The sequence below is a fragment of the Episyrphus balteatus genome, chromosome 1 (genome assembly GCF_945859705.1).
Source record: "Episyrphus balteatus chromosome 1, idEpiBalt1.1, whole genome shotgun sequence".
Lineage (NCBI taxonomy): Eukaryota > Metazoa > Arthropoda > Insecta > Diptera > Syrphidae > Episyrphus > Episyrphus balteatus.
In genome coordinates, this window is record NC_079134.1 from 61928058 (window position 1) to 61941347 (window position 13290).

The 13290-nt window shown below is 29.8% G+C and overlaps 1 protein-coding gene across 2 annotated transcripts in view; it reads right to left on the minus strand.

The window, feature by feature from the left end:
* Positions 1-2865, minus strand: part of LOC129907138 (uncharacterized) — a 115366-nt gene extending 112501 nt beyond the window's left edge. The window contains exon 1 of one of the 2 annotated variants that reach the window (XM_055983210.1): positions 2659-2865. In XM_055983210.1, the coding sequence (XP_055839185.1) occupies positions 2659-2725 (67 nt within the window). In that variant the 5' untranslated portion in view covers positions 2726-2865. The remainder of the gene's footprint in view (positions 1-2658) is intronic. The other variant, XM_055983209.1, reaches the window with a different exon arrangement.
* Positions 2866-13290: the final 10425 nt, after the last annotated feature.

The following is a 13290-nucleotide window of genomic DNA, read 5'->3' on the forward strand; positions in this document are numbered from 1 at the left end:
ATCAATTCGTCGGCAAAAAAACATCAATACTTTTTCCGTTGGAAAACGTTTATCCCTCTACTGCATACGAAGCCAAATATGGTTTTGTCTGTTTGTATGCACTTTTCTCTTCGCTGTCACAAAAAAATGGTTAAGATTAAATACAGTCCTCTTCTTTAAGTTTCTGAGAACCCATAGAGATAGTTTTTTCGTGTGTCCGATACAAAATAAAGGTGTATTTTATGATCACAGGTGAGCCGATCAGTCTTGTGCATTGAAATCGAAAGTGTAGAATATATTCATACTTTAAATGTTAATTACTGCGTTTGTTTGTAAAGTAAAGTGGAATTAAAAATGTATTTTTGATCGATTGTCTAATTGTGTATGCTATGAACCAATTTTGATTGAAAAAAAATTATTGGCCTTGTCTTGGGAGAGCAAAAAGTACGGAAGCCATATTTGGCCTTGTATGCATTAAGGGGTTGTAAATCTACACAATTTTTGTTGGAAAATTTTGTTTCTTAACATTGTTAATTTGCTTGGAAGCTATGTTTTACTTCAGAAATGGAGCCCCTTCGCTTTTAGACACATTTTTCTCATGTTTACCCCATTTCCAGCGGCGTAACCACAAAAATTTTAGGGGGAGGGGGGCTCGCTTATAATATTTTTCAATTATTTTATTACTTTTTAGACAAAAACAAATTGCTTTTCTCGGTTCCATGTCTTAAAATGAGCCAAATTTGAATTAATTCTTAACCTTTTGTAATGCAATGTTTTTTTTTTACTTTGTTTTGTTTTTAAATGATAAATATTTATCTTTTGATATTTTTAATTATAATTTTTACATAATCTGAATAAATAAAATTAGTAAAATTTCTTACCCCTTAATGCATACGAAGCCAAATTTGGCTTATAAACAAATTTTTTAAACAAATTAATTTAAACAATTTTTTTTAATGTAAACTGTTTTGAAACAACCCAAAGAACCCATGTAAAGCATTTTTTAATTTTTTTGTCCGCTAATATTAATTCATGCAGTAGAGGGTTAAGAAAAAACTATTGCCGGCTCGTCGACGGTACATCAATGTTTTGGTTCAATGGAAAACGCCATGGTACAATGGTTGGCAACCCCAAACATTTTTTAATTTTAATTGCTCTCGTATTTAAAGATTGACACATAAAATTCATTAAATAACTTAAAAAAAATTGTTTTTCAAAAAAAATATTTTTTTGTTAAATCCAAAAATAATTTTTTTTAAAAGTTTTCTTAATTTTAATATCAGTATAAACCTTTCTTATGTCAAAATTTTCATTAAAATCGATTGTGTCGTTTACATTAAAAAATCGGTTCTATGGCAAGTAGGTATCGTTAATAACGGTCCAAAAAAATATTTTTCTTATTTCAAAAGTGCGGCTTATTTGCAGCATTACATGTTTTTTTTCAAACTAAAATCGTTATCCGTTTTTGAGAAAATTGCAATATCTCGAAAACTTTATATTGGAGATCCGTTAAATCCGTACAAATCGTCTGTACCGAGTTTTTAGCAAATCTATCAATCCGTTTGAGCTCTTTTTTCCAATTCTTCAAACTGAAACTTATAACGGATACAGGGTTATTATTGGCAGTGGCAACGATTGATGTCTCAATGCACGTATTATTGGCGCCCCCTGCCAATAATAAAGACGCTAAGTACTTTATATGGAACGATATATTGGCTCGCCTTTTTCACCAACCATTGCTTTGAAGCCAACCATTGCACTTATTTTACTTTCCAAAAGGGCCCCAAATTCTCGTGTGCCCAAGGGCCCTAGGATAGTTAAAGACGGCCCTGAAGATCATGTGTTAATTCTAGTACTAGATCTACTCATGAGTAAACTACCACCTCCAATGGAACGGGGCTATTATTTCATCCCCAGTCTAAAAAATTGACAGTTTCATATTTTAACCCAGGGAATACCTCAGCGGAACTTCTGTTAGTGAGAAGTATAACTTCAATCGCGTGTACATGTGTACACACACGTTTTTTTTTTGTGACAGAGAAGAGAAAAGTGCGTACAAACAGACAAAACCATATTTGGCTTCGTATGCAGTAGAGGGTTAAGAGTAATACGCAAAAAAGCGTTATTTGTACATTTGACATATTTTAATATCGCGATATCTTCTATCTAAACGATTGCTCGCAAAAGAAAAAGTTTCACAACTTTTATTTATACATACATGGGATTTATGGGGACTTTCGAGATTTTACTTAATCGATTCTCCAATGCTCTGTACCAACTTTCAGCAGTATGTGAATTATTTCTGGGTTTGCAATTTTGTATGTCTATTTTATCTTATTAAATGAGGACCGCACATCCGTATATGTATAATATTGTGATTTAAACTACTTACGTTCGAAGACTTATCTATCATAGATCATAAAAAATAAAATAAATGCGTTATCTATTTACCTTTACACACAATTAAAATGATACATACAGATACATCACATTTTTTTATTTTCATAATAAGTATTTGATTGGTGTGCTTGAACTAATATTTTGGGATTTATCTCTTTTATTTATAAGAAATCAAATTTTTTGTCAGGAACACAATATTTTTGCAGTAACATAATTCTATAGGTATTCGTATTATGGTATATGTAGATACATACCAACTTATAATTTATTTTTTCTTACCTGTAATAAAATTATAACTCGTTAACCATAGCATAAGTAAAAGGATTTGTTTCATTTGAAGACACATTTTGTTAGATGAGGAACAACAACAAGATGATTTAATTAATTTTCACTAAAGACACACATCTAGTCTAGTATTAAAATATGACAAACCACAGACACTTCAAACACACATTTAGTATTTAAATATGATAAAGTGAGTTTGGAGCAAGTACCTATATCAATAGGGTTTTTGTCTTATATTATCTATCTATTTCTCATAAATAAGTTGTATTCAGCAAACTATACTAAAACTACTACGTCCCAGAAATGAAATATTGAAAATTATTTGGATACGCAATGAAAAAGACAACAAGGCTTAAGGCATTAAAATTCTACATTACTAGAAAAAAACATTTGAGTTATGAACCAAGTGTTTTGAAAAATCTTGATATGAAGCCATGAGTGAAAAAATAGAACTTTTTTTAAAAAAAATATTGTTTTCTTTCTCTCCTCCTCTCTATATAAAACTTGTTTTTAAGTTATTATTTAAATTTTAATGATTTAGTTTTAGTATGCGATGAATTGAAGCTTATGAGTTAGTTTATATATTCTTTAAACTAAAGGAACACAATTGGTTGCTCTTACGTGCTCTTAAGAAAATTGAGGGTCAATTAGTTTTTCACTTTCTGATAGAAAATACTCCGTACTTTATGTAATGTTTTTTATTTTTAAATTAAATTTACTGATGTTATTAGTGTATTTTCTTGTGGGTGATCTTAATTATGTAAGGTTGGGGCAGAGAGAAAAGAAACTGCGAATTGCGTATTAGGCATGGGGAAAAAATTAGAGCAAAATAACCCTCTGAATACAATGGTGTAGCTGTGGATGTAACTTGTAGCGCAAGTTGAAGAATTCTCAACTTTTACCACGGCTGCAGCCTACTTTTGACTATACTAAAAGCTACAGCTACACGCTACACCATTGTATTCAGCCAGTAATGTCGACAGGCCATTAATTATTGTCGTTGTAACGCACTGGATATAGTTCACATTATGCTTTTGTTTACAAATCTATGTAGACCAGTGCCAATCTGGTTTTCAGAGGGCAAAAGTTGAACAAGTCATTAAAGCTGAAACCAAAGATCATATAACTAGTAAAGATGTCGCACGTAGAACAAACTTCTGTGCTTGAAATTTTCTACCATCAGATTTTACCCATAGGTCCAAAACATGTATCCAAGAATTAAATTGTTGAGAAACATTTTAAAATTTTTCGATGACTGCGTAGAAAAGAGAGGGTTGATTTTTATAGATGAATTTATTTAATGGGAGGAAGCGAGATAGTAGTTAAATGTTGATACGAATAAGGAAAAGAAAAAAAAATACATTTGTCTGCGAGAATGTACCTATGAAATAATTTTATTTTTGTTAAATTATTCAGGAAACTGATATTAACACATGATTCAAAATAATAATTTAAATAAGAATAATTTTAGATATATATATGACAAGAGTGTATGAGCAAAATTGTGTGAAAATGAATTTCAACCCTCAAATTGTCAATAGGTCCAAATCATTATAATGCAGAAATCCTTCGCAACATTAAAAAAAGTTCTTATCATGAGTGGGAAAGAGAGAGTTATTTTTAATAGATTTTTTAAATGCGAAGGACCGAGATGTAAGTTGAATAGGAACAAATGAAAACAAAAAGGATTGTTTTGCCGTGCGGGTATATATTTTTTTTCACAACTGGATTGCTTCGCACAAGCAGGGCGAAGACGAGATGGCTAGTTTTAAAGATTGATGAAAAAAAGAAGCAAAAACAACTTTTGCAAGTGACTGGTGTGCTTGAGGTAGGTAGGTATAGGTAGGTATACGTGTAAGCAGAAGAAGGTTGATAAGTTTTTTTTTGGTTTTAATTTTTTTTCGATTGTAGTTAGATATTTAGATATTTTTTTAAGTGGAGGGTGGTTTTCTATTTCTATATTTTTGTTTCCTTTTTGAATAATCGCAAAAGCACAGGCGCATTGCTTTTAGGTGTAAGTACACACGTAATATGTAGGTAGAATTTTTTTTCCTTTGCGACAGCAATCGTCCTTGAAAAATGTAGTTCATTGTATTTTGGTTGGAAAAAGAAATTCAAACAAGTGGTAGGTAGGTAGGTAGGAAGTGATAAAAATGATCATTCTTGGTTTGTTGTTATTTTCTTTAGTGAGGTAGGTTATGTAGGTATCTATTGATATTGAAAGATTTATTTAGTGTGGATCAGGGCTGTAAAAAATTCTATTTAAAAATGCATTTGAAATTAAAAAAAAAATGATTGCAACCAAAAATATTTTGCATAAAAAAATGTTATTGCAACTGAAGAATACCTATTTGGATTGAAAATTAAATTTTTATTGCAACTGAAAATATTTTGCACACAAAAAAAATTAAAAATGTTGCATTAAATATTTGTTCATGATCTTAGGCGATTATCTTTGCATTTATGTTATTTTGCAATTATTAAAAATATACTATTGGAGATACAAAAATCTTCTATAACTTATTTGAAAGGTAATAATGTAAAGGTGAATACCACAAAAGGATTCTTAAAAATTCAATCATTAAATAGGGTAAATAGGGGTAAAACGAAATTGCAATAAAGTGACTATTTTCTAAAAGCAACGTTGTAGAAAACTGATTTTTTTTAAAATTGGTAGATACATTTATTGGAAGGCTAACGAAGGTATTGAAAAATTCTAGAAAATTTCAAAACTAAGTTATAAACGATTTTCTTAAACTAAAACATAAAGTAGACCTTTGACATAGTTGTAGGTAGGGGACATTTTTTTGACAATTTGAAAATGCCATTTGAAAGATAATGAAAAAAAAAAAATTAAGGGCCTCTGCGTTTCAAAATATGAATTTTTGAAAAACTAAAAACCTTTTTAGGGGCAGGTATTTTTGGGTGATTTTAAATGTTTAGCAATTTTTCGGAGCTTTCAAAAAATCTGAAATCGTGTGGCTAAAATCTAAAAAGGTTTTTAGTTTTTCAAAAATTCATATTTTGAAACGCAGAGGCCCTTAATTTTTTTTTTCATTATCTTTCAAATGGCATTTTCATATTGTCAAAAAAATGTCCCCTACCTACAACTATGTCAAAGGTCTACTTCATGTTTTAGTTTAACCCTTAACTATAGTGGTGGGTCCAGGGGACCCACATCTACTTTTAAAAAGTTAATAAAAACCGTTGAAAATGAATTTTCTCTTTTTTTTTTTTTTTTGTACTTCTTCTAAAATTGTTATCTTTTAATGCTTTAAAAAAAAATTTATAAAAAAATTCAATTTTGTATTTTATTTTATCATTTCAAAACACCACCAATTTTCACCACTATAGTTAAGGGTTAAGAAAATCGTTTATAACTTAGTTTTGAAATTTTCTAGAATTTTTCAATACCTTCGATAGCCTTCCAATAAATGTATCTACCAATTTAAAAAAAAAAATCAGTTTTCTACAACGTTGCTTTTAGAAAATAGTCACTTTATTGCAATTTCGTTTTACCCCTATTTACCCTATTTAATGATTGAATTTTTAAGAATCCTTTTGTGGTATTCACCTTTACATTATTACCTTTCAAATAAGTTATAGAAGATTTTTGTATCTCCAATAGTATATTTTTAATAATTGCAAAATAACATAAATGCAAAGATAATCGCCTAAGATCATGAACAAATATTTAATGCAACATTTTTAATTTTTTTTGTGTGCAAAATATTTTCAGTTGCAATAAAAATTTAATTTTCAATCCAAACAGGTATTCTTCAGTTGCAATAACATTTTTTTATGCAAAATATTTTTGGTTGCAATCATTTTTTTTTAATTTCAAATGCATTTTTAAATAGAATTTTTTACAGCCCTGATCCACACTAAATAAATCTTTCAATATCAATAGATACCTACATAACCTACCTCACTAAAGAAAATAACAACAAACCAAGAATGATCATTTTTATCACTTCCTACCTACCTACCTACCACTTGTTTGAATTTCTTTTTCCAACCAAAATACAATGAACTACATTTTTCAAGGACGATTGCTGTCGCAAAGGAAAAAAAATCCTACCTACATATTACGTGTGTACTTACACCTAAAAGCAATGCGCCTGTGCCTTTGCGATTATTCAAAAAGGAAACAAAAATATAGAAATAGAAAACCACCCTCCACTTAAAAAAATATCTAAATATCTAACTACCATCGAAAAAAAATTAAAACCAAAAAAAACTTATCAACCTTCTTCTGCTTACACGTATACCTACCTATACCTACCTACCTCAAGCACACCAGTCACCATAAACAAAAAATACCAAGACTGGGAACTCGGCGGTCAACTGACGTTTGCCTACAAGCTGCGAGGTGTGGTGAATGTCGTGAACTTATCGTTGTGTTCGTGTCCGATGTGTGGTGAATGTCGTGAATCTATAAATGTGTGCGTGATAACGTCATTTACCAACGTGGTGGCTTTCACATATATTCACAGACAACACTGTACACAAAAGGGTTTTGGGGGGAAAGACGTACGAAAGTTTCCAGTCTTGGTATTTTTTGTTTATGCCAGTCACTTGCAAAAGTTGTTTTTGCTTCTTTTTTTCATCAATCTTTAAAACTAGCCATCTCGTCTTCGCCCTGCTTGTGCGAAGCAATCCAGTTGTGAAAAAAAATATATACCCGCACGGCAATACAATCCTTTTTGTTTTCATTTGTTCCTATTCAACTTACATCTCGGTCCTTCGCATTTAAGAAATCTATTAAAAATAACTCTCTCTTTCCCACTCATGATAAGAACTTTTTTTAATGTTGCGAAGGATTTCTGCATTATAATGATCAAGGGCGTATACAGGTTTACTTCTTGGGGGGGGTCACGCTGAAATTTTTTTTTTACAAAAGTATAGACTTGAAAATGTGCTACTTAAATTACAAATATTTAAATTTGTTCGTTTCGCATTTTGAACCGAACAGTATCGGAGAATTACTAAACAAAGAAAGGTATGTGATTCGTTTTGCTTTAGTTTAGCCTTAGCCTTGAGCCCAATTGCTTAGACCATCCTGTTCTAAAAATTAAACTGTATAGGTACTTCGATTTTCCGCTAGCCCAAAATCATTTTTAAAAATACATACTATGAAAATCTTCTTTATATTAAATAAATGTGGTAACTTTTTAGTTGAAAGTCTTCCTAAGGCAAACGAATCACAAAGTTAAAAAAATAGCATTTCGAAAAAAAATATTTTTTTAAATCTTATGCAAATTTTATTAGACTAGGGCGATAACATTTTTTATAATATATTAAAATTCAATGCAGTTTGCATAACACCCAACTACGACCGACCCATGTTTAGGATAATTTCCGATTTAAAAAAAACTATCTTTGGCGTAAAACATAATGCTAGTTTAAAGGTACCTATAGAAATTTTGGTAATTTTAAACGGTAATATTATTTTGAACAAAATGCTTTATATTACCTACTTATTAGGAATTTTACAAAATATGGGTCTGATTTCGTCAGCCTTCGGGTTACAAAATAACACACATTCAGTTATATTTATAGATTTTCTTAAATTGGTTCTTAAAGGTTAATTTTAATATTCTAAGCTTGCTGGAAATATGTATTTAATTAGCTGTAGACAAGGTTACTTAAATTCTTACCAATAATTGGTTTAGCATTGATGATTGACAAATCGATAGTTGTTTCAAAAGATAAAGTAAAAAATACTATTATATTTTATAAGCAAACAAAATTCACAAATTCTTGGCTTTTTAGATAACACAGCCACACAAAAAAATATAAAAGTTCTGGTCTGGGGTTGCGACCAGGTTTTTCATATAGTTATGGGGTCGCTGAAACCGAATCCGAAGTCCGTTTTGCCCCATCACGTCAGGTTTTCGAGATATCTCAATAAAATGTCAAAACCAAAAAAACAAAATTTCTTATCTGGAGTTGCGACTAGATTTTGCATATAGTTTTTGGGTTGCTTAAACCGAATCCGAAGTCTATTTTGCCGTATCACGTCAGGTTTTTGAAATATCCTCAAAAAATGTCAGATAAGAACTTTTTTTTTTGAGTTTAGACATTTTTTGAGGATATTTCAAAAACCTGACGTGATACGGCAAAATAGACTTCGGATTCGGTTTAAGCAACCCAAAAACTATATGAAAAATCTAGTCGCAACTCCAGATAAGAAATTTTGTTTTTTTGGTTTTGACATTTTTTTGAAGATATCTCAGAAACCTGACGTGATAGGGCAAAATTGACTTCGAATCTGGATTCAGCGATCCAAAAACTATATGAATAACATATTCGCATATCCAGATCAGAGAAAAAAAATTTTGTTTTCGTGACATTTTTTGAGGTTATCTCAAAAACCTGACGTGATGGGGCAAAACGGACTTCGGATTCGGTTTCAGCGACCCCAAAACTATATGAAAAACCTGGTTGCAACCCCAGACCAGAACTTTTATATTTTTTTGTGTGGCTGTGTAATTAAATAAGGGAGCGATTTCTTTTTGTGACTGTATTTGTAGGAACAAGACAACGTAACATTTGTTTATTTTGTTCACTAAAAATGATTTATATTTCACAAATAAACAAAAATTGGCTCTGGTTCTTCATTTCTTTACAAAATTTTATTTTGGTTTGACGTTTTGTATTTGACAAAATTGTAGTGTTTGTGAAAATGTGTGTAAATACGTCTCGATTTAAAAGGATCGATTCTTCGGGAAAAAGTAGCGAATTTTTTTTTCATTGGAATTCATTTAAGGAAAAAGTAGCGACTGCAAGTCGACTGCAGATCGAATTTTTGGTTATTGAGAATTCGACATATAATATTTTTTCTTTTGCACTATCAAGAACGTATTTTTTTCTAGGTGCCAAAGAAGAAAAACATTAATCGCCACATGAAAAAACATCCATTTAAAAATGAACTGACTGTGACCTCCTGGGAAAATTTTGCGTGACCCACCGGCACCGGTGGGTCACATGGTGGTCAACGTGTTAAGGATACGTTTAAAATTGAACAACTTTTAAGATTGCTTTATAGAAACGACCGTTATTTTGTTTGTTGGTTAAGAGCTGCTCACTAAAAACATGACCGCATCTTCAAAATAATATGGTAAAATAGTTCGTTGACACCAAAAAATTTTTTCACTTTTCATTTTCGTTCATATTCTAAAACTTAAGCATTTTAAAAATCATCTTAATTAAGTATAACTTAACAAATTATTGTTTAAGATTTGACTTCTTGGGGGGGGTCATGACCCCGTGACCCCCCCCCCCCCTTGTATACGCCGTTGATAATGATTTGGACCTATTGACAATTTGAGGGTTGAAATTCATTTTCACACAATTTTGCTCATACACTCTTGTCATATATATATCTAAAATTATTCTTATTTAAATTATTATTTTGAATCATGTGTTAATATCAGTTTCCTGAATAATTTAACAAAAATAAAATTATTTCATAGGTACATTCTCGCAGACAAATGTATTTTTTTTTCTTTTCCTTATTCGTATCAACATTTAACTACTATCTCGCTTCCTCCCATTAAATAAATTCATCTATAAAAATCAACCCTCTCTTTTCTACGCAGTCATCGAAAAATTTTAAAATGTTTCTCAACAATTTAATTCTTGGATACATGTTTTGGACCTATGGGTAAAATCTGATGGTAGAAAATTTCAAGCACAGAAGTTTGTTCTACGTGCGACATCTTTACTAGTTATATGATCTTTGCTGAAACACAATCACGCTTTGCCCATTGTATATATATTCTTATAGTACTCTCATGAAGTAGAATTTTCTATTTTGCGTCGCCACCGCTGGGATCGCTAGTTTATTTTATGTTTGAACCTTATGCAGAAAATTGAAGTGCAGATCTACCAAAAGATGTCGCTAAAGTATTTTCATGGATTGATAGTACTATAGAAATATATATACAATGCTTTGCCGTCGATTTTGACAACTGCGAAAAGTTCAACTATAGGAAATCTGTGTATCCTCACACAATGACGCTTTTCTTACGTACGCTTTTTTTTGAAAAACGTAAGGAAACGTAAGAAAGCGAGCAAAAGTTCAACCGGACTGAACTTTTGCTCGCTTTCTGACATTTAACAGACATAGTTACAGTCACCCACATTATTATTGCGCCAATGTGAATAAAAAAAAAATAAATTATTGCAAAACTATGTGTTTTTTAATTTCTCTATATAGATTTTGCACAAAAAAACGACATCGAGATATTTTAAATCAAAACAATTTCGTATTAAAAACAAAAAAAATTTAATGATGTTTTAGACTGAGTTTTATTGTTAAAAACAATATATTTTGATTGGTTTTGTTTTTTATAACTATAGGATTAAAGAATAAATAAATTTCTATGCATTTTTTAAACACATTAATATCCTTTTTCATTTTTCCACAATTAAATCAAGATAAAGACTTGGCCCAGTAATTTTGTGAGTGACTGTGTTTTTTTTTATTTGACAGCAGATTTTATATTGCAATCAGCTGTTCAAAGTCAAAGTGACAGAAGCGCGCTTTGAGGATTTCTCAACGTAACGCAACGAAGCGTGATTGTGTTTCAGCTTTTAGCAGCATAAGGGTGGTGGGAAAATTTAGGATAAATGGTATATGAAAGGGGAAAAATAGATTGCCCAAAAAAAATTGGGGGAAAGGGGGTGGGTGGGCGAAAAAGTGGGGTGGGTGTCAAAAATCATGGTTTTTTACGATTTATGTCAAAATTAGACGTGCTATCGAAAAAAGTCAAATGCAAAAGTTGTAGGTAGTTTAAATGTCTACAACTTTTACTCAAACAATTTTTTTCTATAACCTCAAAAATATGGAAAAAAAAAATACAAAAATACGATTTTTTATTTTTTATTTTTATCTTTTACAAAAATAGTTGGATTTTAACAAAACTTAGTTTAAAATTACTTTGTTATAATTTATCCTATTTTCGTGACCTTTTTTCAATCAAAATTTTGATCCTAAGTGGGCTGTAGGTCTGTCTTGGTAATTTTAATATATCGTCGACGTTTCGGGCGTGATTACACCCTTCTTCAGGACTCTAAAGTAAAAATTTTATTCTAAAAATACTAAAAAAATCTAAATTAAAATCTATACTTACAATATTATAAAATAATAAACTTTAAGATATTTCTTAAAATTTATTTTGGTAAATTTCTGGTATCTCTTTTTATCTCTTTTATTTTTGTAAATATTTAAAAATTCAAAAATTGAAGCCTTGAAAAAGACGTTTCAATTAATCGAATTTGTCCATAGAAATATTTTAGGCTAAATTTTATATTTGACCTGATTTCTAAAGATCATGTTTGATTTTGAAAGTCAAATTTTGATTTTTTATCAAATGTGAAATTTAGATTTCATTATTTTGAAATTCGATTAATTGAAACGTCTTTTTCAAGGCTTCAATTTTTGAATTTTTAAATATTTACAAAAATAAAAGAGATAAAAAGAGATACCAGAAATTGACCAAAACAAATTTTAAGAAATATCTAAAAGTTTATTATTTTATAATATTGTAAGTATAGATTTTAATTTAGATTTTTTTAGTATTTTTAGAATAAAATTTTTACTTTAGAGTCCTGAAGAAGGGTGTAATCACGCCCGAAACGTCGACGATATATTAAAATTACCAAGACAGACCTACAGTCCACTTAGGATCAAAATTTTTACTTTGTTATATTTTCTATCTATTAAAAATGTTTTTGAACAAAAAGTGAATTTTTGGATTTTTGACGAATTTAATTTGAAAAAACAGCCTATTTTTCAATCAAAAAAGTTACGGAATTTTTTTTTGATTTTTGAAAATTTTGGAATGTAATTATTTAGCTTAAAACCGTTTTTAAAAGATTGTGTGAAAAAACTATACTTTTGCTTTAGAAAATATTGAGAAAAATTGAAAAAGACAAAAAATTAATTTTTAAGATTGATTTTTCCGTAAATGACAGTAATATTGGCGAGAAATAAATTTCCATAGAAACCAAATTATACTTTTCTAATGGTCATTGACCTTTTTTATTTGAATTAAGAACTAGAATAGCTCTTACAGGCAAATTTTTTGAGATATTGAATTTTGAACGTCCAAAACACTATTTTTATGATTTTTGGCATGGTAATATGTCAAAAACGTGATGTGATAGAATTTTTCTGACTTCGGATTCGAGCTCAGCGAACAAAAAACCATTAGAAAAATACACTTTGATTTCTATAAAAAAAATTTGTTTGACTAGTGAAATCGAACAAGGCATTCGATTTTTTCTGCCCTGTTCGATTTCACTAGTCAAAAAATCGATTTTTTGTCTTTTTCAATTTTTCTCAATATTTTCTAAAGCAAGAGTATAGTTTTTCCACACAATCTTTAAAGAAAGGTTTTAAGCTAAATAATTACATTCCAAAATTTTCAAAAATCAAAAAAAATTTCGGTAACTTTTTTGATTGAAAAATAGGCTGTTTTTTCAAATTAAATTCGTCAAAAATCCAAAAATTCACTTTTTGCTCAATAAATATTTTTAATAGATAGAAAATATAACAAACTAATTTTTAACTAAGTTTTGTTAAAATCCAACTATTTTTGTAAAAGACAAAAATAA